We start from the raw sequence: 22658 nt of genomic DNA on the forward strand, positions 1-22658 counted from the left end.
AAACAGGCCTCGAGCCTCGTGGCCCAGGGGCTGAGCGAGGTTTGCGGCCCCTCGGCTGACACGCGCGTGTATACCTTTCACAACATGAGACGGCCCATCCTAGTCACGGTGGAAACCGTGTCGGGAGGGAGGGCAGATACCCAGGAACTCTCAGGACCCTCCACTCGATTTTCCTGTAAGCCTGAAACTGCCGTGCAAGGTAAAGTCTGTCGTTTTTTAAGTTCACTGGACGGCATCGAAGTCAAGAAGGAAACCACCCAGACCCCAGCAACAAACAGGAGAGACGAGTAACCTGAGGAAGGTGCTGGAGGTGGAAAGTGCCGGTCACTCGGCGTGGCTGCGGCAGGCCCCCGCCTCCCAGAGGACGGAGCCCAGCACGCGCTTCCTGGACGGCAGTGTGGCTTGGGGACCCTCTGACCTGGCAATTTCCCCTCGGCAAGCCCAGACCAAAGCAGCCGCTAGACATGCACGCGGGTTCCTGGCTGCCCAGGATCACCATGGCCTCGCGATCACTGCAAAACCCAAACCCGCGGGAAAGGGCCTGCAGGCAATGTCAATACCCCACAACACAAGAACAGCAAATAAACGAAGGGCCCGCGAAAGCACCGGGCTCTGGAGCAGGGCTGGGGAAGGAAATGCCCGCCGAGCGGTGGAGGAGGTCAGGGCGCGACGGGGCCATGCTATGAAGACATCGTGCAAACCCAGACCTGAACGCAAGCAGAGGGACAGAGGAGCAAGAAACAGCCAAAGGTTAGCAGCGGTCCTCTCTGGGTGGGTTTTACTTTCTGTTATTTTGGGTGATGTGTTCCTTTCAAGGGTGATCACAAATGTAACTTTTCAACAAGAAAACATCAAGACTTTGCCCCGGCTTATGCGGAGAGGCCTTGTGGTTCTCGCGGTGGTGAGGAGGGCTTGGCTCCAGGGACAAGGCCTTCTCACTTGTCCCAGCAGCGGGAACGGAGCGGCCACGCGGGGTTGACCTATTTGGCCTCCAGGTTCTGAGCTGAGGGGGAGGGAAGAACCACAGGAGGAGGGACAGGGCAGAAGGATCCACAGCCCCTGGACAGCCCTGGAGGAGAGCCCCCTGCCAGGTGGTCCAGCGTGGAGACCTGGAAGATCCTGTTGGTTAATCCCCTCTGCACCCCAACACGGGAAAGGATTTTTCACGATGAGTAAAACCACACGTCCCAGGATGTGGACCGACCAAATCAACACAGATGAAAAGAGGCAGCGCCCCCAAGCCCTGCGCCCCCCCACCCGCTCACCCGGCATCAGGGCCTGGCCTTCCCAGTTGGCAGAGTGACCATCACAACTGTCCCCACTGAACCAAAGACATCTCCAAGAAAGGACGGATCCCCATCAAGAGGCTTACACCACGCCCCCAGGGCGGCTCCTACCAGCTTCTTTTCGTCAAGCGGAGCCTCCCGCCTCCCTTCGGCCCCGACCCCCCTCACCGCCCCCACCCCTGGCTTCATATGGGCAGAGCCGGGTGCCAGCGCAGGCCGCCCTCCACACTACCGTCTCTAAAGCCATAAACAGCTTCACAGCTGGTAGGCAGCCAACTTATTTTTGTTTTTTAGCAATTGATTAAGTTTCTCCACGGCCCCCTGGGGTAAGCTGTTGGACAGGCGCTGAGACCACAGCCCGGCGCCCTGGCCCAGGAGACCGTGCCGAGTGACCACAGCGGAAGTGGCCGGGCCAGGCACTGGCTCCACTGGAAACCTGAGGCCCGAGCAGCTGTCTGCATGACCCACCCCGGGCCCTCATACAAGCGTGTGGGAGGCTGTCACCTCGGCCCCAGGGTCCAGGCCTCTGTCTGCACAGCAGTAAAATGGGAGAGTCACTCCTCTGCCTTGAGGCCTAGGGCGGCCAGGGCAGCAAGGTCGGTGCCTGCCTCGTGACTCCCTTGCTCTCCTATTGCCAGGAGTCAGCCCCTCACGTGGTCCTCTGCCACCTGCCCTTCCCCCTCCCCTCAGGGGCTGCTCACCACACAGGCCGTACAGCCAAAAGCCACACCCACCCGTGGCCCCCATTTCCTCACTGAGTGGCTGGGAGTGAGCAACTTGACCTCTGTCTCCTCACAGCGAGGCTGGGTGGTCCCGTGACAAAGTCAATGAGCCTCTGAGCCCAAGGCCACAGCCCCAGCACAAGTCCCACTCCTGGTGGCACCAAGCATGCCCCGGGGACCCACCTCAGGCCACGTTCTCTTTGAACGAGCAGCAGAAACATGGCCTGGAGGCTCATGACCCAGGCCAGAGGGTCTTGAGAGAGAGAGACACTTGTGAACAAAGTGCAGTTGGTTGGACCAATTAAAGGTGGGCGACCCCTGGTCACCTGAAACACAAGAACATGGGGTTGGACGATATAATACAGTCGGGGACTCACATGATGGAAAAGGCCCGGTCCAACCTCTCTGGGCATATGGCTCAGCTCTTTAAAAAAAACCACACGGGGCGCCTGAGTGGCTCAGTCGTTAAGCGTCTGCCTTCGGCTCAGGTCATGATCCCAGGGTCCTGGGATCGAGCCCCGCATCGGGCTCCCTGCTCCGCGGGAAGCCTGCTTCGCCCTCTCCCACTCCCCCTGCTGTGTTCCTGATCTCGCTGTGTGTCTCTGTCAAATAAATAAATAAATAAAATCTTAACACACACACACACACACACACACACACACACACACACACACACAGGGCACCTGGGTGGCTCATTCGGTTAAGCAAGCATCTGCTTCAGCTCAGGTCATGATCCCAGGGTCCTGGGATCGAGCCCCACATTGGGCTCCCCACTCAGCGGGGAGTCTGATTCTCCCCCTCACCCTTGCTCATGCTCCCTTTCTCACGCTCTCTCTCAAATAAATAAATAAAATCTTTAAAAAAACAAAAACACAGAAAAAGCACAGAGTGCCTTCCCGAGCCCAGGCATACTGCAGGTGTTCCATGTACAGCAGCAATCCTTCCTGCCCTGTGGCTCCTGGAGGTGGTGGCGGCCACGCCACCCACCCCCCCAACCCCCGCGCCACAGCACATAAAAGCTCCCCGGGGCCCCAGCAACACGGGGCAGGCTGCTTGGGTCCAAATCCCACCTCTATCCCTTCCTCTGGGGCCTTGAGCAAGCTCTGACTGCCCAAACCTCCGAAGCAGGCTGGCCCCAGCCCCTCTGACCAGTGATACAGCGCTCAGAAGCGTGCCTGCCCGGCAGCCCAGGGCAGGATTATTACTGCTACTGTCCACCCCACCCTGGCAGCGAGGCCAGAACCAAGGAAGGAGGTTGGTGGGGATGGGCCGTGTGGTTCAACCTAACTCAAGTGCACTGCACTTTACAGGCCTTCTTGTTTTCTTTTTTTAAAGTAGGCTCCACGCCCAGCATGGGGCCCAACGTGGGGCTTGAACTCACAACCCTGAGATCAAGACCTGAGGTCAAGAGTCGGGCGTTTAACCAACAGAGCCAGCCAGGCGCCCCCGCACCTTACAGTTCATAAGGCGCTTTAGGAAACGTGAGCTTGTTTGATACTCACTCCCAGGTCAACGAGACACGAAGATCCTGCATTTCATCAGGTCACAACCACATCGTGCAGGGCGAAGGCCAAACTCAAATGCCCTGATTCTCCCCCTAACCTGGGGTGGCAGGGAGAGGACAAGGGTGCAGTCAGGCCCCAGGATGACCAAAAAACCTCAGCGCTTGCCAGGGCAAAGGCTCTTGAAGGCGCCTAATCAACTTTCCTGGGCCCGACGCTGGTCCCGCGGGAAGCCAGGATCCCTCCCGTGCCGTGGATGTGGGAGCACATCATAACACACCTAACACATCTCCCAGAGGGGCTGGGGCCGTCTGAATGGAGGCCTGTGGGAATGTGAGGCGAGAAGCCACAGGGAAGGGTGCTCCCGGCAATGGGCACAGCACAGGCAAAGGCAAAAAGGTGGGTGGGAAAGGAGCAAACCATCCATTTTAGTTGGAATAGGAGGCCAGGGATGAAAAAGAGCCTCCTGGCCTCCTGGCCTCGGTCTGAGGACAAGTCAGAGGCCCCGGCGTCAGCCCAGCACGCATGGGCAATCAGCTCACCCCAGGGCCCTGGGAATTGGGAAGGGCAGACGCACCAGGGCACGGTCCGTGGAACCAAGACAGAGGACCTGCAGCCATCCCCAAAGCCAGAGCCGGCAGGAGGGGCACGTGGTGGGCAGGGCTGGGGCAGGTGAGGCCCTTCTCTAGCAGCCTGGGGGCTTCACCAGGGCCTGGACCTCAAGCCCAGAACCTGACTCCACAGACGAAAGAAGTTGCCTGAGCTCTGGGGCCGGGCTGGAGCTAGACTCGTGTGGCACCAGCAAGGGGGACACTGGACGGGCTGGGGGCCAGCACGGGGAGTGACGGCAGCGTCACTCTCCACCGGTGGACCTGGGGCACCCCGGAGGCCCCACCCGGTCTCATCGCCCGGCCCTAGGATGACAGTTTTCTCTAAGAATATGGCATACTCCCCTCTTCTCTTTTATTAGATTTAGAAGTTAGTCTTCAGGCTCAGACACAAAAGAGCACATGCTGTGTGGTTCCGTTTCTGGGACGCTCCAGAACAGGCAAAACTAACCCGTGGTGTTGGAAGTCAGGACGGGGCTGCCCAGCGGGGTGGGCAGGGGGGCTGCAGGGGGCACCCGGGAATTTTCTGGGTGCTGGAAATGTTCTGTATCCGGACGGGGGTGGTGGCGAGGTAGATGTATCCAACTGTCAAAGCTAATCACAGCAGACGCTCAGACTCTGTGTGTTTTACTGTCTGCAAGCTATACCTTCATTCCCCCCCGGCCAAAAAAAAAAAAAGTCAGTGCTTGGACTTGTGACACCATTTCCTGGGACTGTGCAATCTGATTTTCTTGCTATTACAAATTCACGGTCCATGGCTGAGAACAGCAGCTGCCTTCTGGTTGCAGAGTCAACGCCAGTCACGGCCCGGGCGGCGGAGGCCTCGGCCACAAGGGCCTCCTTTCTTTTCCCTTTGACCTACTTCCCCGGTAAGTGACAAGACAGTCAGACTGGAAACAAACGCGCCCCTTATTCCTCGGCCTTGAGCCTCGGCTAATCCACCCAGAAAGACGGATGAACGTGAGGGGCTTCGAGACACGGCCCCAGTTGTCAGTCTGGCCGTCACACCCGTCAGTGACACCCTCTGTCCGCCCCCGCCGGCCCCCCCACCTCGGCCCACCATAGCCCCTCGACCTTTTGTTTCCTGTCCCCGCGAACACCTGTTCACACCACTTCTTGGCGAGGTGCAGCAGGTGGACCCGTAAACCATGAAGCCCGAGCCGCCCATCCGCCCGCCCCACCACGGTGGAGGGCACAAAACAGGGTGGCAGCCTGGCCCCACTGCCCCGGACACAGCCCCAGCGAGTGACCTGCCCAGCTCGTTCAGGCCCCGAGCAGGGACACACACTGCCCAGAAAGCCCCCAGTGGTGAGGAATGCACGGGGACGAATGTCACAACAGGGGCACGTTCCACAAGGAGCCACCGTGGGAGCTGGAGCAAGGAGAGCACCAGGCTTCCTGGTGGTGGGAGCTCCCAAATAAGGCCCCGCTACTGCTGTTTTTAGCCCATCCCACATAATTGGAAAAACATGGGGAAAACCAAAGCCAGCTGGGCGCCTCCGTGGGCCAGGCTGCCGGGGAGGGGTGCGGGAGGCTGGCGCTGGCGGACGCACGGTGCGTGGGATCGCAGCCTGGCCCAGGCATCCTCTCCCACTGGCTCGCGAGACAAGAGTCACTCAGGCCCCCTGGGTCTCACCAAGCCCCCTCGCCGGCCCCCTGCCGAGCTGCGGCCTAGGAGGGGGCCACTTGCTCTGACATCCTTCCTAGTCTCAGAGCCTACAGGACCCCCACGGGGGCCACGTCGGGAGGGACTGGGGGACCTGAGACACTGCACCCTGCAGCGAGTGGGTGTCACCCCACCCACACACGGGACACAAGACACTGTTGATCCAAGGCAAGGGAGTCCGAGTCTCCCGTCCTGTCTGTGCGGCCCCCACCCAGGCACTGTGGGAAGCAGCCTCTCATCTGACCCACCAGCTGCACGGAGCAGAGTCATCCTGCTCTCCCCATTTCACAGGTGAGAAGGCCACACCCCGCCCCGTGTCATCCTCTGCTTCCAGGGGGCAGTCTGCAGGCCCTGGGCTGTCACAGCCCCATTCACGGGGGTCTGAGCATCACTGCCACCTAAGCCCCTTCCTTGGGGCAAGGCACCAACTCCCTGCACAGGGCTGGCTTTCATTTGCTCAAAAGCAGGGAAAAATAGGACTCATGCATATCACGAAAATTTCTTCCGATTCAACTCCACAGCATAAATGGTCAGACGCTCAGAGTGAAAGCCCCAGGAATCCGCAAGTCATGCCTCAGGCCGTGGCTTCGGGTCCTGAGATGTTTCCAGCAGTGCGGAGGGTTCCCCAACTGCAACACATCAGCCTGCCTTGGGCGCGTGTCAAGCGCAGACTCAGCCCTCTGCCTCCCACGCCCGTCCCTTGTCCTGGAGACTCTGATTTGCTAGGGCTGGGCGACCTGGATGTGACGTCAGGGCCTGAGTAATTCTGACACATCCAGACCCCTGCCTCGGACCCCAATCTTGCCCAGCCCCATGCTGGCCTTCATCCCTGGAAAGCGAGCCACGTGCCCAGTGCACTCAGGACACACACGTCACTCTTCCACCCGTTTCCCATTGGCAGTGTCGAGGAGGGCTCCCGCACCCACCCCACGCCCCCTCGAGCCTCCTCTCGCCACCACCCAGCCTCATCATCTACTTCTGATTCCAAACGTTCAGGGAAGAATTGCTCTTCTGGCATCCAATCAGAGTGCCTGCCTGGCTCCAAGTTCAAGTTCAAATTTAAGCACACTCCTACTTGTTGGGCAGCCAGGCCTTCCTCCCAAGAATCAGGTACTGTTATCATCTCTTTTTACAGGTGAAGTGACTGAAAGCACAGAGAGGCTGAGTTATTTTCCCAAGATCACACAGCCGGGATGTGAGTGCCGGTATCATAGAATGATAAGCGGACATACAAAGCCATCACATGACAGGAAATTGCTTTAAATTCTGGGTCTCCCTGAGACTGAATTTCCTCACCACCCCAAAAGTCTCTGGCAGACTCTCAACTACAGACCAAAGCCACGATCGATACCGCGAATGTCGCCTCTGACGCCTCCCCTTTCAGAAGAGCGGAAGTTGGGACGCTCCATTTCTCCTTCCCCAAAGCCTTTCCTCTAGACCAGGACCTCCTGACCCTCAGCGTGCGGCCTCAGTTTTCACCCCCGGGGGCACTGGACCTCACCGATTCCATGGCCCAGACGAGATCTTCCTGTGCCGGCCCTGCATCCCACCCTCCCACCAGCTGCCAGCAAGCCTCTCCCGAGCGCCGGCGGTATCCACGCGTGCTGCTCAGTTCCGGCCAGCGAGGGGCCCTGCACCGGGTGCCCGCACGCTGGGACCTCCGAGCTCCACTCTGGGCAGAGGCAACCAGCAGGATTCAGGGTCTGCTTTCTCCATCTTACCCTCGTGCTGCCAGTTGCTATCTCCAGGCCGCGTTCACAATTGCCTGCACAACGTCAGCGGTCAAAATCCACACTCGGCGTGTAATTTAGACCCACCAGCAGGCAAAACTATACGCACCGGCGGATGCGGGGCAGCCTAGAAGGCCACTCGAGTAAAGGAAAACAACCACGGCGTCTTCATCAAACACTTTCCTTTAACGTGATATTCTGAGGTCAGGAATAAACCCTGGAGGGCAGGAGATCTGCACCCTAAAACGCAGTCAGCCAGTGGAGTTGTCGCGTGCTGTGAAGTCCCAAGCCCTCGGCCCCCGCTCACGGCCCCATCTCTGACTCGCTGTGTCTGTCGCCCAAACAGAAGGAAAGCCCCTCAAAGACAGAATCCATTCCTCACTCGTGCCCCGATCCCTCTGGATTAAGAAATATGGACAGACAGATATCCCCCACATTTCCACCCCAAATTTCCAGAAAGCCACCTTGATGGCAAACCCTTGCAATGTTGTGAGAAGCTCCTGGATTTCTTCTCAACTCAAACCAAAACTTCTAGGAAACTCTGTCCCTTCCCACCCCAGCTTTGAGTGGTTCTGGGGAAGGAAGCTACAGAAGCCCCATGCAGCCCCCAAAACCAGCCAGTCAATGAGTGGGAAGCCCATGGAGTGGGAACCACTCTTACAAAAACACAGAACCCAACGGTCACACTCTCATGCAGAGCAAGAGCCCCAGCCCATCCCTTCTGTCTTCTGGGATCTTCCCTCTCCTGTGACATACCCTACAGGGGATCTAGAGCAAAAGCAGAAGGACGCAGCCTCAGCCTGAGTCCCCTGAGCTGCTCTGTGCAGATGGATTCCCCCACCCACCCAAGCCGGCAGCGCCAAAAGACAACAAAAATGATTTTCTTCCTCACACTTGGCATTCTCCAACTGAGTTATTGGTGAATGTGCCCTTTACAGCTGGGAGATGGAAACAGCTCTCACAAGACCAGGGAAGGTGGCCCTGCACTGCTGGGTCCCAGGGGACTCTGCAAGCTAGCCGTCCTTCCTGAAGGAGGCCAGGAGCTGCGGATCAGCCCCCTGCCAGACAGCTTCCCACAGGACAGGCCGCGCTGCTAATCCCCCAGGTCCACCCCACACCTCTTCACCACAACAGCGTCCAGCCCCCTCCCTCTTGTGCAGCGGCCTCCAGGAAGCCCTCTTGCCCCAGGGCACCTCCTCTACTCTGCCCCCTGCCCCCCACCCCCATCCCGTGGATGTTTGCAAAAAGAACAGAATGCCCTCCAGAGGCTCAACTACAGACAAGGGTGCCCGGACCTCAGAGGCTCCGGCTATTAGAATGCAGGGAACCAGAAAGTCCCTGCTCCTCTGCCTGCCAAAGAAATCAGCCCTCCCCAGGGGGTGGGAGGGCCCTTGGACGATGGAGGCAAACTTAGGCCTCCTGAGGACCTGGCCTACTTCCTCTGGCCCGACGTGAAGAAAGACGCCAACGGTGTGAACGGTGGCTGTGGTTACCACATACTCTGCACTGACTACGCACCGGGTGCCCTGCACAGTGCTTCTGAGTCCTATCAGTACGCCGTGTCCTTCCCTGGCCTCCCCGGGCAGGGGGTGGCCGGTGACCGCCCCATCTCACAAGGGAGGAAGAGAGGCACAGAGCGACAAGACCCCAAATGCTGTCCACCCTCGATGACCAACAGCCGTTTATACCCCGGGGTAGTCTGGGCAAGTCCTTGGTGGAACTCCAGGCTTCTCCAGCTGTGCAGGGCACTAAGCCACGACTCTGGGATTCTAGGAGGCCCCACACTCCAGTCTGGAACCCTGATGCGTGGGTCTCCTCCCTCACAGGGCCCCTTCACAAAAGCGGCCTGCACAAGTTCCCCAAAAGGGCCAGCACTATTGCGTGATCCACCGTGGCGGGGGGGGGCGGTTGTGTCCAGCCCTCACCCCTTCCCCAAATGTCCACGTGCACCCCGGCTCCAGACACCCCAGGTGGGCAGAGATGGCAACCACGCTGGCATTCAGCCATGCCTGTCCTCCGCCCACAGCCGACATCACCTCCCCATCCAGCACCACGGCTAGGCCAGGGATCACCAATCCACGGCAGCAAGAGACACCAGCTTCAGATCCCTCTAACCCTGGGGCCAGGCCCCAAGCTGGCTCTCTCAAGGCAGCACGACTCGGAAATAGCAAAAACACAAATAAAACAGAGATGCCCAACAGGGGAAAGATGTTTCATTGGATAAATACTTTTTCGGTACTAAAACTCGTGTTTTAGAAGCAAATACACCTCCTGCAATTGCAAATACTCCTGCGATAATGTCAAGTAAGATGCACAGACGCACATGGAAAACCAGCAGAAAAAGACCCACCAAAATATGAAGACGACCTCCAGATGCCCTCCAGCTTCTCCTATACACAAAGCAGGACTGGCTACATAATTTGCAGGGCCACTGCAAAATGAAAATGCGGGGCCCCCCGTGCCCAAAAATTATTAAGCATTTCAAGTCAGCAACAACAGAGCCTTAAACCAAGCACAGGGCTCTTCTGAACTCGGGGCCCTGAGTGATTGCACAGGTCAAACCCCTGTGAAGTCAGTCCTGACACCACCTAGCTCTTGCCTCAGGGCCGCCGCACACGCTGTTCTTCTCACTGTTCCTTGCCCTTCCTCCCTGGTAATCCTCCAGTCTCAGCCTGAATGGTGCCTCCTGGGAAGGAACTTCTCTGACCTTTCATCCCAGCCCTCCCCCCGCCCACCCATCTGAGTCCCCCCCCCACCCCCGTTGTGTCCTTTCTTCACTCTGACCCAAATCTGAATTGGTTTTATTCATTTGTGTGCCTGCCTGCCTGCTTCCTGTCGGCCCCACCCCCACTAGCACATTTGCTCTAAGAAGGGGGGCGGGAATAGGCCAGTGTCATTTACGGCTTTATTCTCTGCACCCAGCTCCTTTAACAGACATGAGGTCATTGCTTGTGGATTCGTGGAACTCAGTATACCCCATATTTTTCAGATTTGCCAGGATGAACTTTTTGCTTTTTTTTTTTTTTTAAAGATTTATTTATTTAAGAGAGAGAGAGATGGAGCGAGAGGGAGAGCGCAAGTGGGGAGGGCCGAGGAAGAGAGAGAATCTCAAGCAGACTTCATGGTGAGGGTGGAGCCCGACGCAGGGCTCAATCCTGCAACCCTGGGATCATGACCTGAGCCAAAACCAAGAGCTGGACGCTCCAGCGACTGAGCCACCCAGGGGCCCCTGAACATTTTGTTTTAGACCAGTGCTCATGGGGCCCCGGGTGGCTCTGTTGGTTGGGCGGCTGCCTTCGGCTCAGAAAGTCCTGGGTACGAGCCCACATCGGGCTCCTTGCCCAATGGGCAGCCTGCTTTTCCCTCTCCACTGCCTGGGCTCTCTCTCGAGCACGCTCTCCACCACCCCCCCCCAAGTAAATAAATAAAATCTTAAAAATAAAAAAATAAATAAACCTGTGCTCAAGTTCTGGTAACACTCCCTCCCCTCTGCCCCCAGGTCCCCAGGTAAGCCCTGGTCTCCCTTTCCTTCCCCCAGGTGCGACTGGCCCAGGGGTGGCTGCTTCCTGACGTCTTTCACTAGCCCCTCGCCAGCCACTCCGGGGCCCACTCCAGTGCTAGCCAGCCGCGCTGGGCCCTGGACATCCCCAGAGACGGCCGCATCCTAGATGCGCATCATTTCTGGAAGAGCACACCCTGAACCTGACACCCGGCAAGGAAGAGCCTCAGACAGTGCCCCGGACGAGCAGGTGACACTTCATTAAAACATAATCATACTAGGAGTCCTCAAAGCAGCAAGTGCTGAGAATTCGTGAGGAGAACAAAGAGGTGGGTGAACACCTGACGTAGAGAAGAACACCTGCACGCAGGGAGGGACAGCAACTGAACTCCGTGTGCCCAAAGTTTTCTCCCATTGAGCACGTGCCTGCAACCTGAATTTCCATGGGGCGGGTTATTAGGGCATGAAGACACCATGGAAATGGGACGCAAGGATAAAAATGAATCATAAATTCCGTATCAACGCGGAAAAAGCAGAAAAGCAGGAGACGAAGCCATAGTGTCGGGCACCGGATCGCGGGGCGCCTCCCGATTCACGGGGTCCTCCCCCACTGACGTCATTCTTCCAGTCCGCACGGTTTCCGCGTGGCAGTTCGCGACAGCGAGCATCTAGGCTACAAGCGTGGCGTGCCGGCGGCCCCCTGCAAGCTCGCCCGACGGACCAGAACCCGAGTCCCGAGCCCGGTAGCGTGCCTGTCTGGCAGCGGAGCCCAGATCGGAGCCCGGTCGCAGCTGCTGGGCCGCCCAAGTGCCCCTGGACGCGGAGCCCAGAGCGCGCGAAAGCTGCGCTGCGGACAGGACAAGGCGCTGACCGGGGGGCCGCCCCCCACCCCCCCGCCAGGCCGGCCCCCAGCCGGCGCCCCCCGTCTCACCTGCCTTGCACGTCTTGCCGTTGTCGTGAAGCTGCACGCCGGTGGGGCAGGCGCACGTGTAGAAAGGCTCCCTCGGGGACAGCAGGCACAGGTGGGAGCAGCCGCCATTGTCCTCCGCACACCGTGTGTGGACTGGCGAAGACGGGGCAGACTGAGGGAAGGCTCTAGAACAGGGCCCGCGACCCCACTCCCCCCTGCCACGCACCACTCCTCGTGGGGGCATCCTCCCTGGCCTGCCCCTCCCCCCACCCTTTACAGCAAGAAACCCTCGCCGTCTCCAGGGCCCCTCAGACGACGCCTCCTCTGTGAAGGTCACCCTCAGCCCCCGCCGCCAGGATCTCAGGACCTACCCCCGCACGCGGTATGGACTGGGAGATCCTGGAGCAGAGGCCTGCCTAATCCCGGAGGCGTGCTTGGACCCCACGGGATCTGCACAAATGTTTGGTGGCCACGCCTGGACACTCTTGGTGCTGACAGCAATCCTTCTCATTTTCCCAAGCCCGCCCACAACCAACACCAACTGAACTGAACACTGCCGGCATTTCACTCTGCTCAGGGCAGGCTGGGGTGCAGTACCCCAAAATTAGAGTACGAACCACCCCCCGTCAACTGGAGAAGATATATGGGGTGGTGCCTCTCCTCTCCCTAAGGCTGCCTTCCAGGTGTTAGCTGCCCCAAGTGTGGATGCATTTAAGGACCATGATGTTCTCACCAGAAAACAATTCCAGAGAGCCCCACCTTCCCTTTGGCACCGACAACGGTTGCCCCCCTTGGGCCCCCAGTGTTAAGTTCGAAGCTGGAATCTTCTACAGCACCCTGGTCCCCAAGGACCCTGCTAGCCACCTGTCACAGGAGCCCTGAGCCCATGTGTTTCAAGCTTTTCACCATCAAGGACCCCAGCCACCACCCTATGGGGACCCCGGGCTGAGAGCCTCAACTTACAGCAGATTGTTCATCAATAACTATGTAACTTCTGTTGGCCCTGAAAACAAAGCAACCTTCCTTGAGAGTCCCTCTGTCACCTCCGAAGAGAGGGCAGCTGGGGTGGGGGGCCCACCTGAAGCAGCCCCTCACCCAAGCTCTGCAGAGAGCTCTCTCAGTTGCCCCCCAGCCTAGCCCTGCACTCTGCATACATCTCCCTCTCCTCTACCAGCACCTCCTTTCCTCCACTGCTCTGAGGTCAGTGCCCCCAGACTGGGGGCTTTGGCCGAGGGAAGCTGCCAGCCACCCCCTACCCAGCCCCCCACTTACAGTAAGGCTGCCGCTCTGAGCTGAGCACTTGAATATCCATGGGCGAATAGAGAGCGCTCAGGATCTCCTTCCTCTTCTCTCCAGTCCTCTTGTTACAGGCGTGGATGGAGCGGGTCTGCCAGTCCGTCCAGTACAGAGTGTCCCCAGAGAGCGTCAGGGCAAAGGGGTGTGTCAGGCTGCCCTCCACCACCTTCTGCCTGCAGGGGTGGGAGGCAGAGCGAGGAGCCATGAGCAGATTGCCCACAGCCCTGCGTGCTCCCAGCTTTGAAAACCCTCCAAGGTCACTGTGGACCCATTCACACCACACATCACAACAGTGGGGCAGGCATCCCAGGAACCGTCCGTCCCAGTGTGTGCGGGGCACCTCCCAGACTCAACCAGCCTCCCGCCACCCCTCAGAGAGACACGGGCCTCCCCTCCCAACCCGCTTCTAGAAAAGTGGCTGGTGGCAAAGGGCCCCACAGGAAGAAAAATGGCAAGGGGAGGCCAGAGCTGATGACTACGAGCTGGTGACCAGCACGCCTGCTCTGCCTGATGTTTCAACAACTTAATACAAATTGGACCAAATGCGCCTGCTCATTCCTGTAAGGCCAATAATTTATAGGATCAGAGTAAACTGAATTTGATATCAATGCAAGAAAAAGCAGCTCTCCTCTATGTATTTATAATGCCCAGCAAACAAGAACTTGTTTTTGTTTTAAAGATTTATTTATTTATTTAGACAGAGAGAGAGAGAGAAAGAGAGAGACAGTGAGAGAGGGAACACAAGCAGGGGGCGTGGGAGAGGGAGAAGCAGCCTTCCCGCAGAGGAGGGAGCCCGATGTGGGGCTCAATCCCAGGACCCTGGGATCATGACCTGAGCCAAAGGCAGACGCTTAACGACTAAGCCACCCAGTCGTCCCAACGACAACTTGTTTTTAATGAGATTATGGATGCTGGTAATGATTCAGAATTTTATACCTGGTAGCGTGTGTGATTATCTGGTTTAATGACCCTCCCCTGCCTCTAGGCTCCCTGGTGGGGTAGGGGGGGAGGGCTGCAGGGGGCTGATACCCAGCACAGCCCCAGCCCCCTGGCACCGCACCTTGGAGACAAACACTTACAAGGTGTCACTGAACAACTGAAAGCCACATTCCCTGATCTTCCCTGATCTGACCCAACGCTGCCTCCTTTTTGTTTTCTTGATATCACTTTTAAGATTTTTATGTATTTAATTGTCAGAGAAAGAGCACAAGCAGGGGGAGCGGCAGAGGGAGAAGGAGAAGCAGGCTCCCCACTGAGCAGGGAGCTCAATACAGGACCCGATCCCGGGACTCCAGGACCATGACCTGAGCCAAAGGCAGACACTTAACCAACTGAGCCACCCAGGCATCCCCTTGATGTCACTTTTTAAATAAACTTAATGAGGTGACACTCACGTAACACAGAATTAACTATTTTGTTAAGTTAATAATTCCGTGCTACACAGCACATCTAGAATGTTATTCAACCACTACCTCCATCTACTTCCCAAATATTCCCACTGCTCCTCAGGAGAACTCCGAGCCCACTCAGCTGTTACCCTTTTTACCCTCCACCCCAGCCCCATCATCACCACCACCATCATCACCACCATTACCACCATCACCATCATCACCATCACCACCACCATCATCATCACCATCACCGTCATCATCACCATCACCGTCATTACCATCATCACCATCACATCACCATCATCACCATCATCATCACCACCATCACCATCACATCACCATCAACACCATCATCATCACCACCATCACCATCATCATCATCACCATCACCATCATCACCACCATCACCATCACATCACCATCATCACCATCATCATCACCACCATGACCATCACCGCCATCACCATCATCATCATCACCATCATCATCACCATCACCATCATCACCACCATCACATCACCATCACCACCACCACACCATCATTACCATTATCACTACCACCACGATTATCATATCCTAAATGCCACCACCATCCTTGCTGTCCTGTCACAATCCCTCCACCAGGCACCCCCAGCCTGCAGCCTTTCCAGCCTCTAACACTCCCTTCACAATGGCCAGGATCACTCAGCTCCCCAAGAACCACAGCTCCCTAGGCTGCCACACTTTCCAAGTCTCCATCCAGGCCCCAGGCCAGTCTGTGCTCACAGAGACTATGGGATAGAATGTTTCAAACCAGCTGGGCATGGTCAGCAGAGGTCAAGGAGGAACTGAGGCCTCTTGCCAACAGCCATCAGAGCGATCCTCCAGCCTCAGTCAAGCCTTCAGATGACGGTAGCCCCAACCAGGAGCGTGACTATAACCACAGGGCACATTCTGAGCTAAGCCAGCTAACCCACTCCTAATTCCTGATACCCTTTCCCCACAAAAAAACCCGTTTGCTGATTTAGGTGGCCAAGTTTGGGGGGTCTTTTGTTATAAAGCAATAGACAACTAATACGCAGGCCTGGGTAAAATGTGGCAAACTTGCTAACATCCTCAAATCTGTTGGAGTTGTCATCTGCTTGTGTGTGCAGAGACCCAGCCGAGTCTTCCCCATGCCACGTGACTGCAGCCCATGGCACCAGCACCCACATACTCCCCGCCTGGTTCAGGAGCTCCACCATGCAGGAACAGGGTCTATCCTCCCAGGAGGACCCCCAAGACCCGGCAAAGAGCTAGCAGGCGGTCTTTGGTCAATAAATAAAAATAAATAAACACCTGTGCGCTGAAGGGATGTTCCTACATCTACAGCGTAATGAGGTAGGGGGCTATTAAGCTAAGCTGACCAGAAAACTCTAAAAGCAATTACCTAACAAGTAAAAAATCCTTTACAGTTCACTCATTTAACTCATTTCACTGAGCCACTACTAGGTGTAAGGCCCTCTGGCAAGACGGGGTAATGCAGTGAACCCAAAGACCAACCCTGCTCCTGCCCTCACAATGGGTACTTGGTGACAGGAGGAAAGGGGTACAGTGAACTCTTCAAACCCTGTCGGACCCCTGGGCTTTAGGTACACAATCCCTTATCTGCAATTCTGAAATCCAAAAAACTCTGAAAATGGCAAGAGTTCTGTTACTCATTTGGTGGCAAAACCTGTGTGTGGATGTGGGGCTATTTATAGTCTCCCAACCCTGCTTAGAACGAACATTCTGTGTTTTGTTGCGAACATATTCACACGGTGGACGGCAGACGCCACCCCCCCCCCCCACCGACCTTGCTTGGTGTGGAACTAAGACATATCGTGTGTACTCTATCACTTTTTCAAGTGCTGAAAAGTCCAGAACTCCTCCGGCCCCCAGGGTTTCAGATACGAGACCATGGGGTCTGAGTTAAGAAGGGTCACCTGCTGATGCCCAGCGGACTGGCCAAGGCCTTGGCAATGGCCAGAGAACAGAGGGAGAGGTAGGGGCCCACAAGCAGGCGGGCACTTACCGGAACGAGCCGTCCAGGTTGGCACGGTGGATGAAGCTGAGTTTGGCATCGGCCCAGTAGAGCTTCTGCTCCTCCAAGTCGATGGTCAGCCCGTTGGGCCAGTAAATGTCGGAGTCCACAATGATTTTCCGGGTACTGCCGTCCATCCCTGCCCGCTCGATTCGAGGTGTCTCGCCCCAGTCTGTCCAGTACATGTACCTAACGAGGAGGCAGAGCATGAGCTTTCTGTCTACATGAATGCAGACGTGTAAGACAGGGACAGTGAATTCGTCCTCAAATCTCACCCACTAGAGATAACCAGTGCTTAGGGGCTCGGCTATTCTCATTTCCAATGTCTTTCCTAAGCAGTTAGGAACATACTAATTTTTAAACAAACTTGGGTAATCAAAATATGCCGTTCCAACTTGTCCTCAGTTAGCAATATACTCTGGGTACCCTCTCCTACTAATAGAAATCCTCCTTATTCTCTTAATGGCGATAGGGTATCATAAATTATTTACATGACTCCACGTCAGACGTTCAAATTGTTTGTGATTCTTTGCTACCACGAAAATGCTGTAAATGGACCGCTAAAGCCAATTAAAAATATGTAGGACGGAATGTTATGCAGCAGATAAAAAAAATGAGCCATTATGCCATGGAAAGTCATGGAGGAATCTTAAATGTCTATTACTAAGAGAAAGAGCCAATCTGAAAGGGTTACATACTACGTGATTCCAACCACAGGACATTCTGGAAAAGGCAGAACTACAGAGACAATAAAAAGATGAAGGGCTGCCAGGGGTTGTGGAGGGAGGGACAAACAGATGGAGTGCTGAGGATTTCCTGGACAGTGAAACTCTTCTGTAAGTTACTACACTGGTGGATGCACGGTGTTACATCTTTTTCAAAACCATAGACTGCTCACGGGCATATGGGCAATCTCTGTACCTTCCCCTCAATTTTGCTGTGAGCCCAAAACCGCTTAAAAAAATAAAGTCTATTTAAAAAAAAAAAAAAAAAAAAAAAACACGGGTGGGGCGTGCCCTGAAACAGTAATAGCCGTTTTGCACGGGTGGGTTTGTGGGTGATTTGGCTCTGCTTATCCACATTCTCGGCTTCCAGTAAGGGGCAGGCCCCTCACATCCGCGAGAAGCCACCCCACCTCCTTAAAGGCTTCCTCACATGACGGCCCACCAAGTAAGCGGACATGATATGCAGTGACACCAGGCGTCTGGGGTGACGGGTTCAAACCCCACCAGCACCCAGAGAACGCATCTAGTTCTCCAGGTGGGGCGACCACACCACCCAGCGTGCTCCTCGAAGCCAGGCATGGGTCTTAGTGACAGCTGAGAGGAACCACACCAGCCTGGAGGACACGGGACCCTCAGGTTCTAGTCGGACATGGATGAGCCATGGGACACAAGGGTGGGAGACCTATTTTATTTGGTCTGCCCAGCGTCTCTCTGCCGACAAGGACAGTGTCCAATTTCCCCTTGAGAAGCCCCACTCCCACGTGTGGTCCCTCAAGCTCTCCCTGCCTCCCCGGGTGGGCATGGGTGGGTCGTGGCTAATCAGCAAATCCCATAACCCTCGGCCTCAGAGACTGCTTTAAAGACAGGCAGCTCGTCCCCGCCGGGCCAATGGAAGTCCACCCGGAACGCTGACCCGAGAAGGCAGGGAGCTCCCGGGTCCCACCTGTGCCATCCGTGGGAGGCCCGTGGGGAGTGCAAATCCAGCAGGCGGAGGCGCTGCACCGTCCCTTCTCAGGATCCTAGGTGCCGGGCCCAGAGACTCTCTCTTCACTTCGAGCTACTTCTCTCTAACCCGGCAAGTCCCCTACGGTTCCGGGCTCTACTCCATCCCAGGTAAGATCTCCTCCCCTCTCAGCAAACCCTGAGCTTCTGCTGTGCACCGGGAGCCGGCGCGCTCACTGGGGGCATGGGGAGAACACGCCCCACCTTGCTTTTGGGGGTCTTCATCCAGTGGGCCCCCTGCAGCCATGGGAGGTGTGGGTGCCGGAGGGACCACCCCCATTTATGAGGCCGTGCAGCCTCACTTAAGAGCTCTTGCCATGGCTGGAGGAGCTGTGACAGGTCACTGAGCCATGCAAAAGGCAGCCTCCTCCCCGCGTGGCAGCAAGGCTCCTGCCACCAAGCTCCCCTGCTCTCCCACCCCAGTGCGGACAGGAGGAGAAGAAAGTGCCCCTCACATGAAACGTCTCTCGCAGGGGTTTCTCTTGCCCTCCCTCCTCTGCACCTAGTGAGTATCTGGCCGACACAGGGAGAGCGGGGATCACTCTTCCCACCGGACAGATGGGAAAACTGAGACTCCAGAGGCCGACCTGCCCCAGGCACGTACCAGCGGCTCCGGGAGCACCGCGTGGCTCTCTGAGAAGGGCCCGAGCCTGGCCGTCATGTGACTCTCCTCTGTACCAGCACGCCGGGGGCCCTGGTGCACTTTTCCTGGCCGCCCGAGGCTCACAGGTGCTGTGGGTCAGCTCAGCAAGGGCTCCCGCCGGCCTGCTGCAGACGCCTTTCTTCCCAGTGCTTTTCCCGCCCCCCAGCAGCCTGGAAAGGGCCCAGCCTTCCCACCACCCGCCGAGAAGATATCAGGAGAATCAATCTCAGGGCAATCCACTCCTGACCTCCCTGAACGCTCCCTGCAGCCAGCGAGAAAGGCCGGAAAATGTGAAGGCTCAGGACCTCCGCGAGGAGCATAATTCAAATTCCTTCCCCCGGGTTTCATAACAGAGGCCCGCTGCTTTCCTTAAATGGGGAATTTGCGAGCCACTCCGTTACCAGAGACCCGTTGGCGTGGACGTGCTTTTGCAAAATCTTCAACGCTGCCACGGACCCGGCCAAGTTCCGCGGGGGGGAAATCAACTTCCGAAGGAGAGCACAGCGCCCGGTCTTTGTGCAGAGGCTGCCTGCGGCCGTGGGTCGTGGCTGTGTGTTATTTTAGGGAGGGACCATCTTGCATTTTAAAGAAGGGGTTGGGTTTCAGCCTGGCTTTAGCTTGAGACCCAGGAGCCACTGCAGCCCCTCGTGGGCTGGTGCAGGCCTGGGCCTCCCCTCGGTGCGGGGCTGGTGTCTGCCCTGCTCCAGGTACTCAGGGCCAGAGGGTACTCGCCAGAGCTGGCTCTGCCGCCCACGTGGGCCCTTGGCCCTGGGGAGGGTGGTGTCTTCCCTCCACCCTGTCTGGATGCTTACACTTGGCTACCTGTGCTGCTGAAACCACGCCAAGCCCAGCCTCGGGACCATGGGCCCTCCTGGTTGTGGGCTCTCAGTCGTGTGCACACTGAGATGGACTGAGAATCTTCCTTCCTGATGGGGTCCGGGGGTCCCCTCCTCTAACACAGGGGACTGTGTCACAGGAGGGCACAAGGACGTGGCAGAGGCTCCAACGGGACCAGGAAGGGGCATTGTTGCTCCTGCAACCTTGTGCTTGTGGCCAGGACAGAGCGCATGACCCACAGCGGTCCTGCCCCCAGGACTCAGCCCCAGCTTGTATTCGGCAAGAGTGGTGGTGCTGCCCGTGGCAACTGGGTACTGACCCAGAGTCCTCCCCTCCTGGGCAGCATGGTGCCCAAGGGGACAGAACGGGCATCTCAAACCTTCACCACAGGGGAAGTGTGGGGCTTTCACAGGTCAGCTCAGGAGTCCTTCCCAAGGCATCAGCACCAAAGTCAACTTCGCCCCAGGGGGTGGAGGTGTTGGAGAGAATTCAGAGGCAAGATCAGAAAAGATTTCAAACATTTAATAAGAAAACGCAGAGCTAGAGACTGACCGACTCCCAGTGATGGCGCAGGCAAGGGCAGCCTGCACATGAACATGGAGAAGACTGCTCCCCACCAAGCACCAAGCACTTCCCCACCAAGCACCTCTCTACCAAGTATCTACTACCACCAAGCAGCAAGCACCCCTACCAAGTGCCGAGCACCTCCCCACCAAGTACCTCCCCACCAAGCTCCCAACCAAGCAGCAAGCGCCTCCCAGCTGAGCACAAGCACCTCCTAACCAAGACACTGAGAGGTCATGAGGAAGGAAAAAGAGAACACTGTGCACAGGCACGGAGACGCCATTTGGGGTGGTGAGGGAGGGGCATTTTTAGTGTAACAACAAGTAAGACTAATTGAAGCTGCTAACTGTTCTTGGTGTTTTCTGCAGGACACGGGACATGGTCTCACCCTGTACAGATGGGGACACTGAGGCACAGAGCAGGCTTCTTGCCTTTCTCTCTAACCCTTACGCAAAGAACCAGCAAACCCGTGTGATTCTGCCTTCAAAACAGATCCCAGATCTGGCCACTTCTCACTCATGGCCCACTAGCTTCCTGATCCAAGTCTTCACGTTCTAGCACCAGATCATGGTGATAGCCGCTGATGAGCCCCCCGCTCCCACCCCAAAGTCCACCCTCACTCCGACGGCTAGAGGGACCCCTTTGCTGATGAGTCAGACCCAGCGACTCCTCCACTCTAAACAGGACCTACCCTTCCCCTTGCTCTGTGTCCTCCACTCTCCCCCTCACTCCACTACAGCCCCTCCAACAGGCCGAGCCTCCTCCTACCCCAGGACCTAGCACTGGCCACTTCCACTGGCTGGAATATTTGTCCCCTGGACGGCCACATGGCTCTCACTCTCATCTGCTTCAGGGCTCTGCTCAAATGTCACCAACAGATGTTCTTAGTCTCCTGACCTACCCTGCCTCACCGCCTCTTGTCCTCGGGCCTAGCATTAATCTCCTCTGTGGCACACATCCCTCCTGGGCATAGTATCTGTTGGACATACCATACTATGGTGTTCTCCCTCAGGTGCATCACAAGGGCCTCGAGGTGGCACCCCTCAGCCTCTCCCATCACTGACAACGTCCCCTCTTAGCCAGGGAGACTCGGCCCGCAGTATGGGAGAGGTGTGAAATGGGGAACATCCTGGAAGGCCAGCCTGGCCCCGGGCCGCTCAGCCTGCTTGGAAGGGGGGCAAGAGGGGCCTAAGGGTGGGAAGTCACTGTCGGGCTTGGCCCCCCAGGATGCTGGGGTGCTCCTCCAGTGGTGGAAGCACCAGGCCTGTCAGGCCTGACTCCAGGGAATCAGACGCCGGGGCCGTAAATTGCAGACCATCCCTGACCTCGTGTGTGCGCACGTGGTGGACACCAGAGCCAGAGGGGTGCATTTTCAAAGTCAGCATGCCATAAGGTGGGTTACTCGGCCACCACAGCACCCCTTCACCCAGCCTGCTCCCCCAAATGCCAGCCTTGGCGGGACAGGCCTCCACCTCCCGGCCCCTGCTCCACCCACCCTGGGGAGGGCTGACTGGGCAGAGAAGGCACGGCAGGGACAAGAGCAAGCGGGTGGCATCAGGCCCAGAACCCAGGGGTCCTACTGCGTTTCTGTTCAAGATGTCAGGGAGCCGTCCACCTCTGACCACCGAACCAGCAGAGAACTGGATGCACACAGCCATGGGTCGGCTGCCACCAGCGGGTAGGCAGGCAACTGTTGCCCAGGTAAGGCTGTGTCCCTCCTAGGCTGTGGGAGGAGGGGACTGAGGGCGGAGCGGTGACTGAGCAAACAGCTCCCGCTGGGAAAAGTCTAGAATGGGCCTGGCCAGCCTGGGCTGTGACACTCAGGCACCTCCCCGTGATCTCGCCTTCCCAGCCTTCAAATCCAAGGATGTTCTTAGCTTCGCTGCCACTCACACGACCCCACCTGGGCCTCAGGGCTGGGCCCTGAGCCTTCATGGGTCACGGTGAGCTTGGCCAGACCGGGGAGCAGAGGAGAGCAGAGGACTCCGGAAGAGGCCAAACAGTCCCCCTGGCCAGTTCTACTTCCAGACAAGGACCACCGTTCTCGGCAAATGCGGTTAGAAAGGCGTGAAAGGTACAGATCCAACCTGCTGGACCAACCGCACCTCCTCGGACGCCATCACGCACACAACAGAGATACCTCATGATTCACCTCCAGTGCCTTGGACGCAGCAGGTGTCAAACAGAAACATAACTACAGCCTATCAAGGGGAAATAATTCTCAACAACAGGTTCT

At 57.2% G+C, this 22658-nt stretch overlaps 1 protein-coding gene across 2 annotated transcripts in view; it reads right to left on the bottom strand.

Moving 5' to 3' along the window:
- Positions 1–22658, bottom strand: part of LRP5 (LDL receptor related protein 5) — a 101272-nt gene that overhangs the window by 49613 nt on the left and 29001 nt on the right. For both annotated transcript variants that reach the window (XM_088017431.1, XM_028118284.2), the window contains exons 3-5: positions 16643–16840; positions 13196–13392; positions 11945–12076 (exon numbers count right to left, since the gene is read on the bottom strand). In XM_088017431.1, coding sequence (XP_087873557.1) covers positions 11945–12076; positions 13196–13392; positions 16643–16840 — 527 coding nt within the window. The remainder of the gene's footprint in view (positions 1–11944; positions 12077–13195; positions 13393–16642; positions 16841–22658) is intronic.

Source organism: Eumetopias jubatus, unplaced genomic scaffold (genome assembly GCF_037043125.1).
Source record: "Eumetopias jubatus isolate StellerSeaLion01/CBP00866 unplaced genomic scaffold, mEumJub1_p1.0 scaffold_13, whole genome shotgun sequence".
Lineage (NCBI taxonomy): Eukaryota > Metazoa > Chordata > Mammalia > Carnivora > Otariidae > Eumetopias > Eumetopias jubatus.